The sequence below is a fragment of the Kwoniella dendrophila genome, chromosome 9, assembly GCF_036810415.1.
Source record: "Kwoniella dendrophila CBS 6074 chromosome 9, complete sequence".
Lineage (NCBI taxonomy): Eukaryota > Fungi > Basidiomycota > Tremellomycetes > Tremellales > Cryptococcaceae > Kwoniella > Kwoniella dendrophila.
The window spans coordinates 592,595-615,555 of NC_089484.1; the positions used below are offsets into that span (position 1 = coordinate 592,595).

Sequence of the window (22,961 nt, forward strand, 5' to 3'; positions counted from 1 at the left end):
TCATGACAAATGTAGTCGTATTATCAAGCGCCCGTGCTGATCAGTATTCTCACCTGATAGATATTGACGTTTCATTTACATTTACTTCAATAATTCCCCTCCCTCTGTGATTCGACACAATATCGTCTATCTCAATTCCTCAACATTTCAGCCTTATAAGATTACTTCGAGATCTGAACCGACTTGTTAGATATTTTAGGTGTTCAATCTTACACAATCAACAACACGATTAGCTTTAGTTGATCCGGAAACTTCCTTTGGTTCAACTATCTCCCTATCCTTTCTTCTTACCATTGTTTGGAGATCCCTCACTTCGGTAAACACCTCAGCAAGATCGGCCTGCTTCATTAATTGAAGCATGAATTATCGCCTACCAAATAATTATTCTTATTCAACTTCATCTTCATCTAGACAACCAATTTTTGACGGTCCAGGCTCAAGACCGATTTTAGCACTCCCAGGCGGTACAAGTGGATCAACAGGATCTCCAACTCCCCATCCCAATCCCACCCCCTCGTTTCAGCATAATATGAACCGTAAATCACCTACACCGATGTCGGATCAACGTGGAACAGCTTCTCCAGGCCAGGAGACAACAATGATTAAAAGAGTAGGAGGTAAAGCCAATGTTTCTTCAGCCTGTGGACCTTGTAAAAGAGCACATTTAGCATGTGATGTAGCTAGACCGTGTAAGAGATGTGTAAATATGGGTAAAGAGGATCAATGTGAAGATGTACCGGTAAGTCACCTTTCCTCATTTTACAGCCCTCTGATTGGTCAACACAAGATATTGGACTAATTTTGGGATGTGATCATTTTCTATCAATTTGCATACTGCAGCATAAGAAAAGAGGACGACCAAAAGTACCCAAACCCGCTCTTGGTGAACCGTATCACCGTGCTAGACAAGCACCGCCGGACAATGGAGGTGTTGGAAAATGGAGAGGACCTTCCGCATATGATGCTCCATATATGTCAACAGTAGACGCTCCACCGCCGCCAATGGTATCTATGGGTGGACGAAATTCACCTCCTATACCTCGTCCGTTGGGTGTGGAAGGTGATCCAGCATACGCGATTCCTCCTCAGCCCAATATGCCTTTCACCCTTTTCACCACAACCGATTTCAAGATTTTACGTGCTAGTCCAACAGCATACCATTTGATAGGCTATCATCCTAATGAGTTTGTCAATCTGAATCTACTGGATTGGATACATCCTCAGGATCGACATTTTGTGGATACTGAACGAAATCGTTTGATTACAGTACCATATGTAGAAGGTCCACTGCGGTCTACGGAGGTAAACCAAAATGCAATCACTCAAAGAACTGAAATAGAATTATTATCACCAGCTGAAGGAATGAGAGAACCATATCCAAATAAGAATGTAAGGGTTTTACATTCTGATAACAGATTTTCACCATTCAACGTTAGATTACATTTAGGTGGTGGTTTAGGTGCAAGTTTATGGCAACCAAATACATTAGGACGTATTTACTTGGTAATTTCGTTTTTGTCTATACCGCAGACTTCAAGAGATATACCTCGGGATGTAAATGCCATCTCTGCACCACCCGTAAGAAGAACTTCAGGAATCGCTCCACCAACACCTATAACACCTGTTCAAGCTATGGCGGGTACAGGCGGTCAACAAGGATTACCTGGATTTTCATCTATAGCAGCTGCAGCTGATGCACCTCAACAAACGAGATACGATCAACCTCTACCAAATCAAATTCAACCTCAATCTTATTACCCACCTCCGCCTCAACAGCAACAATCATTACCACCTCAGTCAAATACTTCAAATAGACCACCAACATCTTCTTCTTCACAACAACCTAACCCATATCCTTTCCCACGATCAGGTCCAACTGCAATAATACCACCTCTTGGAGGAAGATCCAATTCGCCTAATTCAGCATATCGCCCGTCACCTCAAACACCGACTTATCCCATAAATACTCAAGATTACTCACAACAACCGCCTATGCAGTCTCAACCAACTGGTTATTATCCTCCCCCACCGGATCAATCCTCTTTTCGTCGTCCGAGTGATGAAGAGCAATGGAGAAACGCTACAATGAATCCACACGGTAATGGCAATTCATTAGGGATGAGAGGAGGTCAACCTGGTATGCCACCACTTCAAGGTCAAAATCAAGGTCAACAGTCATTACAATCCGGGGGTTTACAGAATGATGGTAGTAGGAGAGCATGGGAGTTGTAAAAACCCAATTGCCCAACTTTCAGCCCATTGCACTGCACCATCATGTTGAATCCGATGTAACCCAACCCCTACAATATATACCCAATCATCGTAATTTAACTTGAATCAGATACTACTTTTAAATTCCTATATTTCCTTCATATCTTCCTATAAACAATATATATCCCGTATAGTTATTTCTCAAAAAGAAAAAGATTGTTTATATGACGATCATACCCTTGGTTTTTTCTTCTTGTTTGCTCCGTTATTATTTATATATCCCCGCCATAAATCTTATTAGGATGGAATAGACAAGTATAGTAGTTTGACATCAATCAATGCATTATTATCATGATACTATTTACATGATTCAGACTTTAAGCAGTGGCTTCTTAGATGTTGTTGACTTGAGTTTTAGCTGAACAATATCTCTTTTCAAATATCTCACCTTTCAGTCACACAACGTCAGTTGTACACTTGTTTGCTGCTTTCTAGGATCACAGGCAACAACCACAATTTATCACAAACTGCCGCCCGCTTATTATTGAGACTTCGCAAGTTCAAGGGTATCGCAGCGACGATAATTCGTATACAATAACTTACATGTCTTGATTATGCATTAATCGGCTTCTCTGTTTTTCAAGAGAATTTGTCATCGAAGAATTTCGATGAATAGTTAATGTACAAAGGGAAACCTGATACGAGTATACCAAAAATCTATAATTTCGTGATTGTTTGACAATCTTTGGCGGATCATCATGAGGGTGATGGTTATGAGGGGTCATTCGCGAATGCCCAATTCAATCTTGATCGCTAATTAAATTCACCTATACTAATCCACCCCAACATCCTAAACCGGCGAAAACACTGCCAAGAGCGACTATCAGACCCTATATATCCAATTGAAAGATAAAATGAATGATCAGCATGTATGATTTCTTTTTGGTTCTCTATTGGCCATTTCGCATGAAGAACTAGCTACAGGAACGAAAATCGGGAAGTATTAATTGTGATTGAAACACTTACACCCCAAGTTACAGCGCCGATACCAACTCTACCGACGACTTTCCAGACTAAACTGACACAAATATGTATTATAGCAACTAAAACCCATACTTGCCATAACCATTTATGCGGTTCTTTATCTGGCATAATAACTGTTCCACCTTTTTGCATGCTGATTGAATTAGATCCTATAATCCAAGATGGGTTGTGTCGATATATCGGGGCAGAGTTGAAGTAGAACGATGATAAAGTCAGAGTTAACCCTAAATTCAGTAATAGAGTGTCTAATCGCCATAAAAGATGAAGAGGGAAGGGAATATTCTATATAAGAATGAAGCAAGAAAGGTTAGTAAGTATACATTAGTCAATGTGCTCCCATTTGCGGGCGAACCAAAAAGCAGTTGTGCGATGTGGTCAACTTACAGGAAAGGGTAAACCGAGGACTTCTTCGAGATCTGTTACCAATCAAGGGGACATAATTAGCTCAGTTTCCGCATATACCATGGCATAGGATACAAAGCTTACCTCTCCTGGCTCTCATCCTTTCAAGGATCTCGACTTTTCTTTCTAGTTCCTCTTCATCCTCTTCATCTTGTATATCTTCTTCTCTTTGTTGTTGTAATATCAATTGTTCTTGATTCTGATCGTTATTGACATCATCGTCTTCGTATATAACTTGAGAATCATCTTCATCATTCCTTTCTAAAACACTACTCAATGTACCTTCAGATTTGTTTCTTCTGTTATTTGAGTGATCATTTGAAATGGTGAAATTTCTTTGAGCTTCAATATCTTCTTCGACTATTAGCTTAGGTGAAGAAGAAGGTTTCATAACTTCTTTATATAGTTCAATCTGTTCCCAACCTTGAATAATACCCCAAGTTACTTCTGCTAAGCCCCAACCTAAACCTAAATAATATGAGGAGTGAAAACCTGATGTAGGTGAGACGAATATCAAAGGTAAAGTAGATAATCTCAATAATTCATGTATAACCGCATGTAATGTTGTTGACCTATATTTATGCATAATTAGCGACAAGGATTAGCTCTTAACCCAAGCTTGATATGGCAAAGGTAATCAAGTAATGTACTGTTTTTTGACGTTTGAAATGATTGGTACTCACCAGAATGTAGTTTGACGTTGTGAAAATTGGAACCAAGAAACAACTACCCAGATTGGAACTCTAATGATTTGTACTGTACATGAAGCGAATATTCCAATAGCGAATGGTTTCCATAAAAGTGGATGCGGGTATTCTTGTCCGGCTTCGCGCTCGTTTCTAGTCGGTGGCCTAATGTGCATGTATGGACATTAGCATTGTTTACCCGGTTTGGCTGTACTTGATTGTATACTTACCAAGCGTATCTCACTAGTAATAACAGTAGAACTAGCCAAACAAAGGTTATTATAGGGACTAAGAGATAAAGTCTGGACATGTATCTCCAAGTGACTGACGAGTTAATATTCGTTATCAGCCATTATTTGCTTGAAGGTCTACGACTGACTGAAAATTAGTACCGAGTAACACATACCAGGTATTTCAGGTTCCATACCAAACTCTTCTTCTTCATCTTCAGATTCCGAATCACATACATCATCCTCATAAATCAAATTCCCATTCTGAATTGGGTCTTTCCCCTTTCCATTTGGTCTATTAGGACTGGTCTTCCTGCTACTTTCACCTTCTCGCAAGCTGAATTCGCTTGAATTGACGGAACCATAACTTTCAGCTCTTAATTTATCTATCGTTAATCTTTCTCCTTCTCCTTCTCCGTTTTTGACTACATTAGCATATGATTGAGGGTATCCCTTTTGAGCTTGTTTCGAAGTTTGACTATGATTTGAGTAAGGGAAAGATTCTTGTCTCCTATGTTGTGTGTTCAAAGTTGAATTTACTGCTGCGGGTATGACAGCGTTTACACCCATTTTGACAGTGCTTTGAACGATATTACCAAAATATTCCTTCACCGAGCTTTAATCTTGATTGATGGCTTGATTATTGCTTGACTGTGTTCTCTACGACCTTTTGATGCTAGGATGTGCTGTTAATCATGCTTTTATGACTACGTATTGTGATGCAGTCATGAGATATAGCTATCAATGACGATAGTTGTGTTAAGATGATTCCTTTGTGTGACTTTTATTTCTTGGGAATGAACAACTGAACGACTCTGATCTTTAACCGGATGTCGCAACCGCCGGTATCTAAAAGAATGGGATAAAATGGGATAAAAACAAATTAAATATAAAAAGAATAACCAGTGACTTACTGGATATACACCATACGAGTATGGCGAACTACGCGACTAATACTAGTTGTAGAATCCATGTTCAACCTTGTCAACAATTATTAAATAAAATGTTGAATTGTACACCTCATCTGACTTATTTATTGCTTGCATTTCCTTTTTTTTTTCAATATATCTATACCTTCACAGCATAATTATCCTTCATACCCGTCCAGCAATAAGCAATAGATCAGAATGGTGAGCTTTCGTATGTCTGGAGTATCTAGCTTTAGCTCATTTATCTTCCTTCCTCCGATATAGTCCAATCTTGCCCAAGCCCGACTACATGAGGAAAGAAAGCAATGGAGGAAAGACCATCCCTTCGTAAGTGAAACTCATTTGTAGATACTTCTTATCCTTAGTGAATAGCTGTACTTGCACTACTTTATACTGAACTGATGTACCTTATTGACTAGGGTTTCTACGCTAAACCTGTAAAAGCTGCTGACGGTACTATGAATATAATGTTATGGGAGGTTGGGATTCCGGGAAAAGCTGGAGTAAGTATTTACATTATCTTTCTATCAAACTCTTCATACAATCCGAATAATCTTGATTTGCGAATCACTATGGAAGTAGAGAAGGAAAAACTTATGCTGACGAGATATGGTCACTTGGTATAGACAATATGGGACGGTGGGGTATATAAAGTAATGATGACATTTCCTGATGGTAAGATGAATTTTAGTAGCTCATTAGTCTACGGTCAGCTGACGATGATTCTACTCAGAATTTCCCACAAAACCGCCAAAGTGTTAGTTGGCTTAATCACCATATTTATTGAAATCCGATGGAACTGATGGATGATGTTCATAGGCAAATTCGACCCACCTTTGTTCCACCCAAATGTATACCCCTCAGGAACGATCTGTCTGTCGATTTTGGATGAGGAGAAGAATTGGAAACCATCTATAACGATCAAACAGGTGAGCTTCCGGAAAGATTACAAGACAAGGGTTTTCCCTTCTGGTTAACCTATGCATTTTACTTCTTAGATCGTTCTTGGTGTTCAAGATCTATTAGATCATCCTAATATTGGTGATCCAGCTCAAATCGATGCTTATCAAATGTACAAGTAAGTAGTGCTTCGAGGTGTAACAGCCGTAAAATACTGAAGTTCTTCTTTCTTGTTGCTAGAAACGACAAAAACGCTTACGAACGACGAGTCAAGCAACAAGCGATAGAAAGAAGACCCAAATAGATCCTAAGAGAATAATAATAACCCTTCGTCCATTCTGTTCATACACATGGTTACAATTTTGGGCTTTCACTTGTATAGCATTTTCCATGAACGATTTTCTTTCCTTTTCTTCGATAATTCGTAGCATAATTTTCCTTATATTGTAGTGTCTCTTTTTTTTTTTGTACAAAGAGATGGACTCGTTGACCTGGTTATGATCACCTTCTCCATCTGAGATTATTATGCATTCGGAAAGCTAAAGTATATCAATATTTAGTAAGGTGGAGGTCAAGCCAAACACCACGCGATGAAGTTTGAGGATGTCGATCCCTGAACGTGTCGGGGCCTGAGCAGCCTGGATAGGCAGCAGCTCGTTACCTGTCGTTACCTTGTCGTGCTCGCACCGTCTATCACTCATTACAGGTCATAGTTCATCTTTTAATATTCTTGGTTTCTCTATCCAGCTCAATCTTCAAACACTCCGCTGGCTCCTACAACTACTCTTACACACCCTATTATATTGTCTTGAAAACGGATATATCCTGTTTGCGGTCTCCTGTTTTCTCGGTTTAAAGGTTAACGGCTACAACGCTCTCTTCGAATAACATCAATTTGACTGAATAAAGAAAGGATAAATCGCAACAAGATGGCTTTCTCTGCTGCTGAGCTTCAAAAGGTGAGTGGTAAGGGCTATGATATGTCTGCCAGCCTGTCTCGGCCCTTGTACAACTCTCGTTCTCCCTCTTATCCTCTTTCCCTTATGTACCTACAATCCCCCGCTGCATCGATTATTCCAACTGATTAATTGCTAATCTTCCATATAATCTATCAGCGACACGGTCTTGAAGGTGCTCCTGACCCATTCCCTTCTCTTGGTGGATCAACTGCTCCTGCTCCTTCTACTGCTGCCAAAAAACTCAATAACAACGGTCCTTCTACTGCTTCAGTCGATACTTCATCCGAAGATGCTTTCCCTTCACTTGGTGCATCTGCTGCTCCTGCTACCAATATCACTAAACCTGCTATTTCCGCTTGGGCATCTAAACCAACTACTGTTAAATCAACTGGAGGAAAAGCCAAAGCTGCTAATATTACCTCAGGTGGATTAGGTAGAGTTGGTACTCCTACAGCAACATCTCACCCATTTAGTGATAGTTTTTCGATTCCAGCTGCAGATTTAGTCCAAGGTCAAACTTTACAAGAAACTGTCAAAAAAGTTAGAGATCAAACTGGTGTTATTGTTGAATCCTCAACGCAAATGAGAACTGGATTAAAGACATTTTTACTTAGAGGTACTGATCAGAAAAAATTAATTATTGCTAGAAGATTAATTGAAAGAGGTTTAAGTAAACCAGTTACAATTCAAGTCGAAGTTCCAATCACAACTTTAGGTACTATTATTGGTCCAAAAGGTGCAACCTTAAAGTCGATTACAGATGCTACTCAAGTGAAAATTGATGTACCAAGAAGGGATACTTTACCTTCGTACGATCCAAAAGATAATAAATCCGATAATGGTTTAGATTCAGATGATGAAGAAGACGATGAACCACAAGTTCCAATTTCAGTTACTGGTCCCTCAGCAGCTTGTCAAGATGCTAAGAATAGAATTTTATCTTTAATTTCACACAAAACTTCACAAACTTCCACTTCAATCAAAACCATCCCGTCATCTTACTATCCATTTATTGCTGGACCAAAAGGTACTAAAGCTAAACAATTAGAAGAAGAAATTGGTGGTGGTGAAGTAAAAATTCATGTTCCACCTCCTGCTGTTTGGAAAGCTTTAGAAAAACAATCACAAGGTGAATTAACTGAAGAAAATGAAACTTTACCTAAAGATAGAGATTTATCGATCAAAGTTAAAGGTGAAAAAGAAAAAGTCAAAGCTGTCGTTCAAGAAATTCTCAAACAATATGAAACTCTTAATGAATCTTTGAGAGAATTGAAAATTTCTATCCCAAAAAGACAACATAGATTTTTAGTTGGTTCATCAGCGGACGAAATTTTGATTGAAACTGGTTGTATTGTTGAATTACCTCCAGTTGATGATCCATCTGATCAATGTGTTATTAGAGGTCCTCAACCATCTTTAATTCCTGCTTTAACCCAAGTTATGGATAAAGCTAACGCTATAGCAGTTGAAATGGTTGATGTGGTTACTTTACATAGACCAAATACATCTGATCCATTATCACACGCTAAGAAAGTATTGAAATATTTACTTAGAACTTCAAAATTAAGATCAATTTCAGAATCAAATGGTAATGGTGATGTTAAAATCTATCCACCTTTTGCATCTGCTGTAACAAACACAGGAACAGTTATTATTGAAATTGTTGGTGAAGATAAATCCAAAGTATCAAAGGTTAAAGATGAAGTTGCAACTTTAGTTAAATCAATTTTACCTAGTGGAACAATAACAGTTGAAATTGATCATTTGATTCATTCTTTATTGATTGGTAAAAAAGGTTCAAGAATTTCGCAATTTGAACAACAAAACAATGTTACAACTGTATTCCCATCAACCAAAGAACGTGAAGAAGAATCTTCCGAGGTTACTTTGATTTATACTGGACCATTAGAAAACTTACCTCAAGATAAAAAATCAAGAGATTCAAAATTGAAAGAAATTTTAGCAAGCGCTTCAAAAGCTTTACAAGATTTAGCTAAAGATGCAGCAGATCTGAAAACTCAAACTTTGAATATTGAAAAGAAATGGCATAGATTCATCATCGGTTCAGGTGGTACTGTATTAAATGCTTTAATAGGTGAAGATCAATTAGTTAACGTTAAAGTTGGTTCACAATCTACAAACAACAACTCAAAATCCAACAAAACTGAAGATGAAGATGTCGTTACCGTCAGAGGACCTTCAACAGAAGTTGATAGAGTAGTTACCCAAATCAAACAAATTGTTGAAGATGCTAAGAACGATGATATCGTTAATGGTTTCACGATTGAATTCAATGTCTTGAAACAATATGTTCCTCATTTAGTCGGTACTTCAGGTGCTACTATCAACAAGCTTAGAGAAACTCTAGGTGTCAGAGTCAACTTCGATGATGATGAGTCCGCTACTACAGCTAAGAAAGGAAGTAAGAAACCTGTTGTGCATTGTAAGGTGAGTGAATAAATGTTTCTTTACCAACGCCAGACTGTTTGATAGAGAGCTGATTGATTGTGATGGTTTGCATCGTAGATTGTCGGTCGAAAAGAAGCTGTTGAAGAAGCTAAACGAAGACTTGATGCGCAAATTGAAAAACTCGAAGATGAGACAACTGAAATCGTCATTATCAAACGAGCTATTCAACCTGCATTAATCGGTTCAGGTGGTAAATATGCCATTAGATTGGAAGAGAAATACGGTGTTAAATTATCTTTCCCAAGAGACAACAAAGAAGGAAAAGAATCTAATCAAAATCCTGATGAAGTTACAATTCGAGGAGGTAAAAAAGGAGTCGCCTTAGCAAAAGCAGAATTATTAGAAGCTTATCAATATGAAAATGAATCAAGACAAGAAATCACATTCAAAATTCCAACCAAATCAATCGCACAGATTGTTGGTAAAGGTGGATCAACAATTAACAAAATTAAAGATGAAACTAATACGCAAATTGATATTGAAAAACAATCTACTGCTCCTGCTGAAAAAACCAATATTACAGTAAGAGGTGATAAAAAATCAATTGAACAAGCTAAAAAATCAATTTTAGAATTAGTTGAAGAAATTGGTGATGAGATTGAAGATGAATTAGAAATTGATCAAAAATACCATAGATCATTAATTGGTCAAGGTGGTTCAAATTTGAAAGATATCATTCAAACAGCTGGTGGACCACAAGAAGGATACAAACAATCTGGTTTAATCACTTTCCCTAAATCCGGCGACGAAAACATGAGTTTAGTTAAATTCAGAGGTGATTCAAAATTAATTAAAAAAATTAAAGCTGAATTAGAAAAACAACTTTCAACTTTGAAAGAAACTATTATTGTCGGTGTAGTAGTTCCTCAATCTCAACATGCTTCAAAAATCGGTAGAGGTGGTTCAGCTTTACAAGATTTACAAAGAAAAACTGGTGCTCTCATTCATTTCCCAGGTTCAAGACAATACGCTTCAGTTGGTGAAATTGAAAATGCTTCTGAACTTGGTGATGCACCTGAAGGTGATATTGTCAAGGTTATCGGTACCAAAGAAGTTGTAGCTAAAGCTACTGAATTATTACAAGTGTCCAACGAAAGACCCGCAAGAACTGATTCAAGACAAGGACGATCAACACCACAAAATGATTATCCATCTAAATCATTATCAATCCCAACTAAATACTATCATGCTATAGCTGAACAACGTAACTTGATTCAACAAATCAGAAACGTTGGTGCATTCATAACTATACCTAATGCCCCACCTAAACCAACCCATCCTAAACCATCTGCCGCTTCAAATGGAAACGGTAACGATTTAGCTGCTAAAACAGCTAGAATTGATTTGAGTGGAGGAAACGATGATACAGATGATTCATTGTTAGATTTAGAAGTTGGATGGGAATTGACTGACAATTATCAAAATTCACAAGATGGTGAACAAGATTGGTCAGTAAGAGCTAAAGAACCTAAAGATCTTGAAAAAGCTATTGAAGTTTTGGAAAATGCTGTTGAAAAAGCTAAATCTGCTACTCATGGTATGTTTATACTTTACCATAATGATTTGTCTTTTGGAACTGGAATGCTAACCACTGTAAATTTACTTAGTGGGTCTCTTGACTGGTGTACCTAGATCTGCTTTCCCCAGAATTATCGGATCAAAGTAAGCTTTTCTACGATTTTTTGAGCAAGAAACAAGTTAGCTGACAAAATACCATCGTAGGGGTGCTACCATCTCGAGGATCAGACTCGAAACAGGTGCTGATGTCCAAGTTTCAAAAGATGATGATTTGATCACTATCACTGGTGGTAAGTTGGCTTTGTCTCTTGTCCTTTGGTTCAGACCAAATGCTGATTCATCGTTGTGGTTTCCCCTTTTTAGACGAAACCTCAGTCCTTCAAGCTAAAGATAGTATCTTGACAATCGTTTCTAGACCAGGTAGAAATGATAGATATTGATTTGAAAAATACAATTAAAAGGGGGTTTGCCGGAAGAGATGGGGAAAAGGGAAACCTGTCTCTGTATAACATGTTATCGATATGTTTGTAGGGATTCTTGGTAATATTACATGCATTGCTATGTGTCGTTGCGCCTTCACAATGGATCATCCTATGAATGCATCTATGATGTTGTGCGTAGCCATAGCAACTGTTGATAAAAGCAGTGAGTAATCGGAAAAATATAAATTAATATAAACCAGATCATCTGTAACGACGTCACAATAAATGGAACGGGAACCAGCCAAGACGCGCTTTGTTTCGAACAACTAAAATGAATTCGACCGATCAACAATTTGCTATATCTATCCACTTTTGACACTTATGCTTTGTTTGACATGCTTTTCGACCATTATCATCATACCGCCAAAGCATAGTTATCTGTCCTTTGAGCGGCTCTACCTCACTGTACAAACGCCTTTAAAATAGATTCAATGAGACTGTAAAGTTTACCGAGCCTTATCGTCCAACATGAGCTCAATCCCGCTCAACGATGAAGATAGTGGAGATATTTCTTTATCTTCATCACATTTCTCTTCACCATTAATATCAGAATCAAGGAGAGAAAGTAGTAGTAGTAGTAGTGCTAGTGCACGTAATGAATATGCAGCTGGCTCAAGTACAGTAGGTAGAACTGATATACAGGATCAAAGTTTACGTCCAAGAACATATTCAAGAGAAAGAGATGTATCAGCACCTGTACCTCAAAGGTTATTTGGGAAATCCTTGTTTACGAAATCACCTCAACCACAACCTGAGACTGATACTGGTGTACCCTCACCCAATCAACCAAGTTTAAGTTCTGGTAGCAATGGTATAATCAATGAAGAAGGTTCAGGGCCTGGAAGTAGGAGTGTTAGTTTGAATGATGAACCACCTATAATGGAACCATCATCATCCTCATCAAATATCTCTCCAGATTTCAGTAACATCGCCTCTACATCTTCGTCTCAATATCATAATTCTTCTTCATCATCTTCTACAAATTATAAAAAGCCACCTGCACCTACACGTAGACAATCATCAGGCTTAGGAAGATCAAGATCCTTAAATGTAAAACTACCTTCTCTTAATACTGAAATACCTAGAAGTCCATCACCAATGTCAGCAACTTCACGTAATATAAATACACATACACCTACATCAAAATTAGGATGGAGTAGAAAACCAGGTGAACCTAGACCACCACCTTTAGTTTCAGAATTGATTTCAAAGAAAATGTCAAGATGGGTAAAAGAATTTGTTATTTGTAATTTTGATTTAGAAAGAGGTCCTGTAGTTGAACGTAGAGCTGGTGATAGAAGATGGGGTCCAGGTGAAAAGGAGAATGTGTAAGTTGACTGTACTACCTTAACAATTTATGCCCCCTCATATGTGCCCATGCTTACCAATACGTCTCACAAACAATATACTGTAGCGCATTCTCTTCATTCCCAGATACATCTCTCTTTTCAGAAGGCTCGATACTGTTTTCTTTCAAAATACGGCATATACCACCAGATCCATCATCCCTAAATCAACCTGAACCACCTTCACCGATGCCTGATAGAGTAGTGAAAACAGTCGAAGAAGAAATGATAGATTTGAACGTTGGTGATCCACCTGGTGAAGCGGATGCTTTACCTGGAGGAAGTGGAAATGGTATTCAAACCATACATGGACCTGTAAAAGTAGGTGATAAAGCTGAAGAATATAGAAGATGGGATGAAAGAGGTAGAGAATGGTTATATGGTTTCGTATGGTTCGAACAAAGAAGAGATAAAGGTATAACTAGAGGGTATATGCAGGTCAGTCTTTCGTCATATAATGATTTGCGATATATTTCGAGAAAAAACTGATAAAACGATTGATTAAAAACGTTCAGAAATCCCTTGTAATCCTCACACATCTCCCATTTCCTGCACTCTTTTCAGCTGTCCTGCAAAAAGTCGCTCCAGCCTTCTTTGAGTATGGTTATTCTGCCTTGGAGGCGGCTTGCCATTCTATAGCATCATGGTAAGTCATTGGGTCAGACTTTACAGAGTCCGTTGAACAACTCAACTAACCAACTTTTTCGTTTCCTCAATAGGCCGGACCCAACTCCAGATTCGATCTTGGAATTACCTATGATGACCGAATTGCTATCTGTTAAATTACCAGATACGACTGAGTCACCTCAGATAGGCAAAGCGTTTGGCGTGACCTCACCCACCCTCAAGCAACCTGTAAGTTAGCTATCCGTCGATTCTTGATCGCCTCCAAACTGATAGGACTTCGTGACACTATAGATACTGGCCGCTTTACCTACTTCGACACCGTTGCGAGCCTTTGCTGCTTTCTTACCGTCTTTATGGTCACTGTGGGAATGCCTCATACTGGCAGAACCAATACTAATTATCGCACCTGATCCTAAAACCTGTTCTGAGATAGTTTGGTGGTTGCGAGACCTTCTACGACCTGTAAGCTCATGTGCCTTCCATTAGGACCCCTTCACAGAGCTGACACTTTCGGTCTTCAGATACCTCCTGCAGGGGATTTCCGTCCTTATTTGCACATACATGACCACGATTTCTCGTTACTTGTCAATTCTAATAAACCTCAAGCTGGAGTGATAGTGGGAGTCACCAATCCATTTTTCAGAAATGCTGCTAGTCATTGGCCGAACGTGATATCGATACCAGCGCAGCGAACGAGAAGAGTCGTACAGAACGGCACTAGTCCAGCTGTCACCAGTACATCAAGTCCTGGAATGAGAGACCAGCCTGAAGGATTCCTAAGTAGAAGGCACAGAAGTATACAGAAGGATAGGGTACTGCTCAAACGCCTGGAAGGTTTGGTGGCTGAAGGCAAACTCGATGGTGAGTGAGCTGATCTAAATCTGTCTGTACAACCAGCTGACCAACGTGCCGCTTCGCTCCGACAGATCCGGACGGTAATGAAGCGCTACGAACGCATTTCCAACAATTAACGGAACGTTTCCTTGTACCTCTAAATCGATACTTCCAAACCCTTGTACCCACACTCGGCTCAACTCCCATATCTTCAACTTCAATTTCCCCTTCTCATTCTCCAGCGGGGACACCATCGCCATTGGCATCCGCCTCAGCATCGTCAGCCGGTGTCATACGACCATTCTCAATACCCAATTTCCTCACACATCTACGTAATCATGGACCTAATCCGCTATTATTCAAAACAAAAGGATTGAGTACGAAATCAAGGGTCGAAAATGATTTTTATGCGTCTTTTTGCATGTCATCGACATTTGCTAGATGGTTAGAATCCAGAGTAGATTCATTAGGTTTAGCTTTAACTTCTCATCATCATCACCAAGTATCGAACAATCTGATGGTACCAGGAAGATCTAATCATAATACACCAAATAAGAAATTCGAATCACAACAACAAGAATACTTCTCTAGATCGCCTACGTCAGTTAGACCAAATTTACCTAGAAGTGTATCTGCTTCAGTTGGATTAGGTATTCTAGGTGGATTACCAAATGAGTTAGATAGAAGAGTTTCACCAAATACAACAAATTCAACAATGAGTTTAAATAATCAAGATAGTGAAAGTGAATTAAGTAGATTCAGTACTGATCTAGAGGATGATGATCAACAAGAAGGAAATCCTCAAGGCGATAATGATCATAATAATAATAAACCTAAAAGTAGACCACAAAGAGAAAGAGAAGGTAGTGATATGACTATTAAAAAAGAAGATTCATCACATTCGTCATTCTTCAATGATCAACTCAAACCTGAATCAAGATTAGATAACGAAAGAAAAGGTAGTTGGTTTGATACAGGTAGAAGAGTTAGTGAAGGTATGGTCAAGTACGATAATAGAGGTTCGATCGGTAGGTAGAATACATGCGTGATCGGAAGATTGGAAATTCATAGATTTCAGCGGAAATGTAAGATAGGGGCAAATCTGTACTTTTCATATTTGTATTATACATGTAAAGAAGTCTGCTTTGCAATGCCGTATACCATTATTGGTTATGTAATGGCGAATGAAGAATCTGGCTGGAACATGTGGTCTCAGTATGCAGACACCTATTGATTCACTGAGAGAAGATAAACAATGACCGCAGTGATGTATATCGAGAAATGCATTTATGACACATGAATTATACAAACACTGTATATTGTACTATCCCCAAGCGAAACCACTTGATTGACCTGATCTATTGTTATTATCTTCCAAAGTTTCTGCAATATTATCGTTTGCCAATTGTCTATTATCGTTGATCATTATTGGAGAAGAAGAAGAGTTTATATGACTTGGTGGTCTATAAGGTGGTGAAGGTCCACTATAAGTATGAACATGATTTGATCTTGTTCCAGTACCAGAATTCGAATTCGAACTATAAGTTGTATTTCTATTTCCATTTCTATATGAACCTGAATCTGATCCTGGTCCAGATAATAAAGCTCTTGTGTGACTATGATCACTTGCAGATTCAGCAAGATGACTATGTTGAGAAATTGGTGAATTATAATAAATAGCTGATGTGTTTGGTAAAGCTTGATTACTAGAATTTAATGACATTGGTGAATTTGAATTTGAATTTGAAAATGTTTGAAGTTGAATATCATTTGATGGTGTAGGAGAAGATAAATTTGAACGAGTTAAAGCATTTGTATTTGTATTTGTATTTGTATGAAATCTTTGGTTTCTTGATCTAGGTGAATTATTAGGTGATGTAGAAGATGATTGATATGAAGTTGAATTTGCTATTGATTCAGAATTTTGTGTATGAGTGTAATATCTTGATTGCGAACCTGATTGTAATTGATTTGATTGGGATTGAATATTTTGTAAGAATGGATGATTAGGTGTTGTACTGTTATTATTATTATTATTATTGCTTTTCAAATTAACTATAACGGCAGGTGAAACAGGTGATTGAAAAGATGAAATTGTATTTGATATTGAACTTGATCCACCATATGTAGGTGGTCTTGTTGATCTTGAGAAACCCCTTTTATGATTTGACGAATCTGTACTTGTTGGACTTTGAACAAAAGTGGTGGTTCCTTCAGAGGAAATGGGGCTCATCGCCGAGTTCAACCTTCCTTGTTGATATGATATATAGTCTGTTTTGTCATTTTCCAAATTCCCATTCCCACTATTACTCATATTATGAGGACCGTTATCCGTATAATATTGATCAATTCGTTGTTGATGATTTTGCATTCTTCTCTTTCTTCTTAAAAACCATACAGCTAAAACTGCAATGAAAGCTAGTGCTACTATCCCACCAGCTACTCCACCTGCTATTGCACCTATATTTGATTTAGATTCTTTATCGGTCGATTGATTATCCTTGACACCGCTATTACCAGTAACAGTTCCAGCATTAGCACTAGTACTTCCACTAGGAGGAGCTATAGCTGTCTGTGAAGCTGTGTTGGAGATACCAGTGGCGGTTTCAGGTGGCTTTATACTTGAATTAACAATTGCATAATCAAAACCTATAACATTTTGAGGTGATTCACCTCTATTAGTCAACTTGATTTTGTGTTCCGTTTCAGCCAACCCAGAGGCAGTATATACTGTATAGTCCATATTAGCACGATCTCAGTTGATCTTCTAAAGAAGCGTTCACTCACGTGGTACTTGATATCTCATTTGCCAATTATTTGCGCTGTAAACCTCTTCATCTCGACCATCGAGACTGCGATAAGCCATTGTTGGTTAAATCAGCTTATGTTAAAACTTTCTCTAGGTTAGCTTACCTTATTGTATAGTCTCCGTGATCGTTATTGATACCTCCGAAGAGCTGAATCGAAGAGCCATTGAATCTAAAACGAGATATCAAGATTAGCAGGACTGAAAAACCCGAGCACGGTGTGTGACAGCTTACTTAATCTCCATCGAAGTATCGATCTGCGAACTCATATGATCTGTCAAATTGTAGTAACCGCCTGTTCCATACCCATACGATATCCAATTTGGATCATATGTGATTAATGGAGAAGAATCATCTATATACGTCGTGTACATTGTAGATGGACTAATGAATTTCAATCGGTATCGATCAGTATGAGGTATATGAGGAATTCCTGAAGGAGCGCTTACATAGTATGCGTGATAATTATATGATCTACATCCATCCATAAATCTACTATACTACCGGGTGTAGCAGATGGGTAATTTGTCATCCTCTATCGAATTTCAAGGAGATGACGTTTAGCGAAGTGCATGATGAGGGGTAACGGGACGCTCGAAATACTCACAATAGTATGTTCCACTTTTTCATCCAATCCCCATTTCTCGTACATCGTAACTTGAAACTGATCTTGCCCTTTCCCATTGAATCGTTCCTCATTACCATCATCAACTTTGACTATGTTTAAGCGGATCGTTGATTAGGATCCTTACATTTGAGCATTTATCATCATGGGTTACAAAAAGACTTACTGCCGTAAATACCATGATTTGTTCGTTTAGAACCATATATCGTTACTCCCGTTCCATTAAACTTGAATTCCATATAATCACCCTAAAAATACACCAGGTCAACACGTCTTCCAAATAGTGTTTGGCAATATACATATATATAGCAGGACAAGTAGTACACTTACTTCACCAAAAGTCGCATGAAAGGTTGATTCACTATATTTACTTGTTAATTTATCTGGATATTTTGATGCTACACAATACAGTGCAGGTAAGCTCGGGTGGGGTTGGTCGTTGTTGCATTAACGGTCTACAGTATATTGCTTACTCGGTGTATGTTCCACTATCCATCCTATATTTAGAGAATCTCCCCTGCCATATTTAATCTGTGGTGAAGCATCATCGATCTATCAATCAAATCGTGATAATTATCCTTATTAGCTATAACTCTGTCTTTACCACAAATGTCTTGCATATCACTTCAACTTACAACTATATTCATCGTTATTACTCCTGATTCCTATTTCCTTATGATTGCTCAATGAGACAACTTAGTAGAGGAGATTCAAATTAAAAACGGGCGGATGCCTGATAATCATAATTTTGATAAATGGAAATCTTGGTGCCTTTTGAATTTGCTTGCCCAGAATCATGAATCCTGCCAATTATGACCTCTTCGTATCGTGTTCTGTTCGTTCCGTTACTTCGATTTTTTTCTACTCATTCGTATTCTATCGGTGGTGGTTCATAAGCAACGTTTGCTCTCTTTGAGCCAGATTTTTTCGATATCAATGTTTGCGAAACTGACAATTTAATGAGTAGTAGTTGACAGCTTAAGTACGAGGTTAGAATGCATTACACAACAATGAGAAAGCTGAGACTTGATTCGAAACTAAATTACCTCAACATATCAACCAAAGGGATGACCATTCAAGCTAAAGTACAGTACTCGTAGTACTTCGGACAGGGCACCGACATATGGAAAGTAGTAGTACTTGATTTACTTTATGAATCGTTGTTCAAGGGTATAATCCAGGAACCCTTGGTTTCGTATTTTGTTTTGGTAATAAAGGGATACTTGATGATCCAAGCTCTATGAAAACATTCTAAATTGAAAGCTATGCTTATCTACCTTATGTCTGGCGCGACAACATGACGGATAATCACTTGAAAAGCCTAGATTGCAAATACTACTACTCATGTTGTCCGGTGATCCGGGCGTCAATGACATTTCGTGTGGTGGTGCTCGTATAATATACAGTAAGGTTATATGGGTTGCTGCCTTTGCTTTGAATCCGAATGATCGTTACACGGAGTTGGAGTAAGATGTGTTTGTCTGTTTGTATGCTTGTTTATTTGGTAAGATGTTGTTTGTTCAACATTAATATTGATTGTGTGTATATGTGCATATGTTTGCATCATTATCATAGGCCCTCTCCTTCTCCGCTTTTACATGCGATTATATTTTAGTTGACAACCGGGATTGAAAGTATTATATTCCGTTAAATTTCCCACGATCACTCTTTTGTCATGTGATGCTATCCTACACATTTCAACATTGTGCACGGATACCAATACATAAAGGATATCGTCTATAACCAAAATACCATATCAATTCATTGACGGGATACAGAGAGGAATGCACAAATCAAGATGGTCATGCTGGAAACAACTCTAAAAAGTATAAAAATCCGAAATTCAATTTCGGAGTGCGATAGCTTCAGCCTTGCTTATCCAAGGAAAAACCGCTCTGAAGCATATCATGATGTACAAATCATCTTTCTAATCTAAATGTCCCATATTAACATATTTTAAGTAGTGTAATCCGTCAACGCCTTTATTTGTCAACTCATGTCTAATAATAGATAAGGGGTTAAGGGTTTGATGGTTCCCTCCTTTGTCCAGGTAAAGGTTCTGTAGCTTGTTGATAATCAGGTGGTAAAGTTTCATAAACATCTTGATCTTCTTCATGACCAATACCCAGTGGACCCATATCTTGTTCTCTACCAGGAACATAGATTCTATTTGATCGTATTGAACCTTCACGTTCGTTGTTTGAAGATGAATTTGCGAAAGGTGCACGAGGCGGATTGATATCTTCAATAGGCGAAGTTGAAGGTTGACGATGTATATCTTCAGATAAATGAGATGAAGGTATAGGTGGTAAAGCAGTAAAAGGTAATGAAACACCTGGAGTTTTAGTTGTTCTGCTTCCACTGGATGTCGTATTATTTTCCTCTCTGCTACTACCAGATCCTGTGCTGGATTGTGGTTGATTACCAAATGTAGCTGTAGACCCAGCTACATTGCTAAATGGATTTGACATCGGTTGGTAATATCGATCACCTTCATTGATAGTTCCTGATCTACCAATTGATGAAGGTGGATTAACGGAACGCGGATAAGATGTGGCATTTGATGAAGGTGGTGGTGGTATAGCTGTTAAGAAAGGTGTATTTGATTGATCCATTTCTCTGGCTGCTGTTGACGGCGATGTCAAGCTATCGTTGTTTCCGTTATTTGGATACGAATGAGGAGATGTTTGTATACTACCTGTACCGCTCGATCCTACGGTTGAAGGTAGAGCTTGCATATATTGATTACTATTACCATGCTCAAAAGGTTTGACTTCTTCCCCATTCAAGTCCATAGGTTCTTTCGATTTTGATGGATAAGGGTATCCTTCTCGATTTCTGTTCTTCCGTCTGAACAAAAACCATGCTAGGATAGCTACCAATGCTAATCCAACTACACCACCGACAACTCCCCCAGCGATCGCACCAGTATTACTGGAACTTCCACCACTTTTATCGTTACCAGAGGCTGAAGAAGTAGTGTTAGTACCTGTCGCATTATGATGAGTACCAGAGGGGTCTATCGTAGAATTGACAACTGCGTAGTCGAAATCAAGGAAGGAACCTGCTGGACCCGCTCCCAAATTGACCATGGTGAGAGTATGAGGGCCATCAGTAAGGTTCGATGCGGTGTACAAGGGCGTCTGAGCTTGAAGCTGAAAGTACGTTCCATTGAAAACTTGTTCAGGCGCATTATCGATCCTACAAACGCGACAATTGGCTACTATGAGACTCATCACCCGGCAGTTGTTTCTGATCTTACTCACGAAATGGAATAATTGCCATAATCAACGTATGTGCCACCAAATAATTGAATACTGGAACCATTGAACCTAGTTGGGATTGTCGATTAGCTACTGTTGCGATTGCTGAGATTTTTGCACTTACTGTAATTGCATCAGATCAGTAGGTTTTGAAGAAACGTGAAGAGAGGTGTTATAATAGTTCTTGTCCGGATTGCCTTCGGCCCAACCTGTACCACGGTATGAAATTGCAGAGGATCCATCATCGATTACAGTGGTATAAACCTCTCCTACACTGAGATATCATGGGTGCATTAGTTGAATCCTGTATCTTCAAGAAAAGCGCTGATCAAAGACGAACTTACACAGGAGCAGTTGTGATGACGGCATAATCAACATCAAACCACCATTGTTCGCCTGCTTTGACAGGAAGATTGTTTTTGTCAGGAGTGTTTGTCATGGTCTGGTATTTGCCAATAATCAGCATTCATTGGATTAGCTCTGCGTTGGAAGAGGACACTCGTACTCACAAGAGTATGCTCAATATTAGGTGACAAACCTGCAGCTTGAAATATAACTGTTTGGAATTTAGGTGGACCTGAATTTGCATTTTGGAAAGTCATTGCCCCATCATCTAATTTTGTTGCATAATATCCATGATTTGATCTCCTTGCACCATAAACTGCTATAGCTGTACCATTGAATGTTAAAGATACATAATCTCCCTGAGAACGGGGTCACCAAGAATCAATTGGTATTCAAAAAGATATCAGTCAAATCTACATAGACTGAGATTTGATGTTCTTCACACATACCTGTGTATAGGTTCCCATAAAAGTTTGTTTGAAGTAATCGACAGTCCAATTATCTGCGAAAAAAGAAAGACAAATTGCAATCAGCGTTAAATTTGTGAAGGAAATACTGTAGTAAAATTCCATTGTGCCATATGGATCTATGGATATAGGGAAGACGATGATTGTGCCAAGCTGAATCTGTTCAAACTTACCTGCCCTATGATCCTGTATCCATCCGTTGCTCTTGGAGTAATATTGGAATTGAGGGGAGTTGTCGTCGATCTACGAACGAGTATTTCAAGGTTGATATTAGCGAAATGACCTGTATTCGTTTCGACAAACACTTACTGTTATGTTCATTTTGGCAAATTCTTTGTAAGAATTGAGCTGCTTCCCGAGTGTGCCAAGTCTGCTGTATGTCTAATTTGAGCTAAAATACTTGCTATTCTAACGCAGTGCTGAATGTGAAAGCTCGATGATGATAAGATAGGATAGTAAATATCCCTCGCGACCACTCTTGTTCAGTATGACGGGTAGTAGACCCTATTATAAAGATGTTATTGAGGAGTAGGTCTATGTTATAGGATGAATCGGAAGTTGTCAAAGCTGTGTCAACTTGGAAGTAATGACGAGATTGTGATGAGGTATTCTAATGGGCTTGTGCGTTGGACAAATGGAAAAACAGAGTATTGCAGCTGATTCTTCTTTCTGTGTATTGAGCTGAATGGGTTGATGAGGACGAAATGATCTGGTGACTGAGTAACTTTCAAAGGGATATAATCGCTGAAGATACCTGTAACTCCTTTCAATAGCTTGAGCTAGTTGATCCTTTTTGGTCTACTTCAGGTTGAGTTGA

General features: G+C 38.6%; 7 protein-coding genes across 7 annotated transcripts; 4 read left to right on the forward strand and 3 right to left on the reverse strand.

The window, feature by feature from the left end:
* Nucleotides 1-358: 358 nt before the first annotated feature.
* Nucleotides 359-2,232, forward strand: L201_006631 (uncharacterized protein; the record flags this gene model as incomplete). Its single annotated transcript, XM_066222350.1, has 2 exons — nucleotides 359-739; nucleotides 841-2,232. The coding sequence occupies 2 exons, from the start codon at nucleotides 359-361 to the stop codon at nucleotides 2,230-2,232; spliced, it is 1,773 nt and encodes a 590-aa protein (XP_066078447.1).
* An 806-nt stretch (nucleotides 2,233-3,038) lies between these two features.
* L201_006632 (uncharacterized protein) lies at nucleotides 3,039-5,143 on the reverse strand (the record flags this gene model as incomplete). Its single annotated transcript, XM_066222351.1, has 7 exons — nucleotides 3,039-3,101; nucleotides 3,238-3,537; nucleotides 3,640-3,671; nucleotides 3,742-4,229; nucleotides 4,341-4,508; nucleotides 4,574-4,667; nucleotides 4,750-5,143. The coding sequence occupies 7 exons, from the start codon at nucleotides 5,141-5,143 to the stop codon at nucleotides 3,039-3,041; spliced, it is 1,539 nt and encodes a 512-aa protein (XP_066078448.1).
* A 557-nt stretch (nucleotides 5,144-5,700) lies between these two features.
* L201_006633 (uncharacterized protein) lies at nucleotides 5,701-6,706 on the forward strand (the record flags this gene model as incomplete). The annotated part of the gene is made up of 8 exons (XM_066222352.1): nucleotides 5,701-5,703; nucleotides 5,767-5,829; nucleotides 5,922-6,005; nucleotides 6,129-6,177; nucleotides 6,236-6,259; nucleotides 6,322-6,431; nucleotides 6,501-6,580; nucleotides 6,643-6,706. 8 exons carry the CDS (start codon nucleotides 5,701-5,703, stop codon nucleotides 6,704-6,706), a joined length of 477 nt encoding a protein of 158 aa, XP_066078449.1.
* A 625-nt stretch (nucleotides 6,707-7,331) lies between these two features.
* On the forward strand, nucleotides 7,332-11,788 carry L201_006634 (uncharacterized protein; the record flags this gene model as incomplete). Its single annotated transcript, XM_066222353.1, has 6 exons — nucleotides 7,332-7,361; nucleotides 7,518-9,809; nucleotides 9,888-11,367; nucleotides 11,438-11,492; nucleotides 11,553-11,638; nucleotides 11,712-11,788. 6 exons carry the CDS (start codon nucleotides 7,332-7,334, stop codon nucleotides 11,786-11,788), a joined length of 4,020 nt encoding a protein of 1,339 aa, XP_066078450.1.
* Nucleotides 11,789-12,298: 510 nt separating this feature from the next.
* On the forward strand, nucleotides 12,299-15,673 carry L201_006635 (uncharacterized protein; the record flags this gene model as incomplete). The annotated part of the gene is made up of 7 exons (XM_066222354.1): nucleotides 12,299-13,158; nucleotides 13,245-13,614; nucleotides 13,692-13,822; nucleotides 13,896-14,031; nucleotides 14,095-14,265; nucleotides 14,325-14,664; nucleotides 14,730-15,673. 7 exons carry the CDS (start codon nucleotides 12,299-12,301, stop codon nucleotides 15,671-15,673), a joined length of 2,952 nt encoding a protein of 983 aa, XP_066078451.1.
* Nucleotides 15,674-15,961: 288 nt separating this feature from the next.
* On the reverse strand, nucleotides 15,962-18,716 carry L201_006636 (uncharacterized protein; the record flags this gene model as incomplete). Its single annotated transcript, XM_066222355.1, has 10 exons — nucleotides 15,962-17,367; nucleotides 17,425-17,489; nucleotides 17,551-17,616; nucleotides 17,679-17,828; nucleotides 17,894-17,979; nucleotides 18,052-18,161; nucleotides 18,236-18,317; nucleotides 18,400-18,467; nucleotides 18,543-18,621; nucleotides 18,705-18,716. The coding sequence occupies 10 exons, from the start codon at nucleotides 18,714-18,716 to the stop codon at nucleotides 15,962-15,964; spliced, it is 2,124 nt and encodes a 707-aa protein (XP_066078452.1).
* Nucleotides 18,717-20,087: 1,371 nt separating this feature from the next.
* L201_006637 (uncharacterized protein) lies at nucleotides 20,088-22,465 on the reverse strand (the record flags this gene model as incomplete). Its single annotated transcript, XM_066222356.1, has 8 exons — nucleotides 20,088-21,270; nucleotides 21,336-21,401; nucleotides 21,457-21,606; nucleotides 21,677-21,774; nucleotides 21,842-22,036; nucleotides 22,127-22,179; nucleotides 22,318-22,387; nucleotides 22,454-22,465. 8 exons carry the CDS (start codon nucleotides 22,463-22,465, stop codon nucleotides 20,088-20,090), a joined length of 1,827 nt encoding a protein of 608 aa, XP_066078453.1.
* Nucleotides 22,466-22,961: the final 496 nt, after the last annotated feature.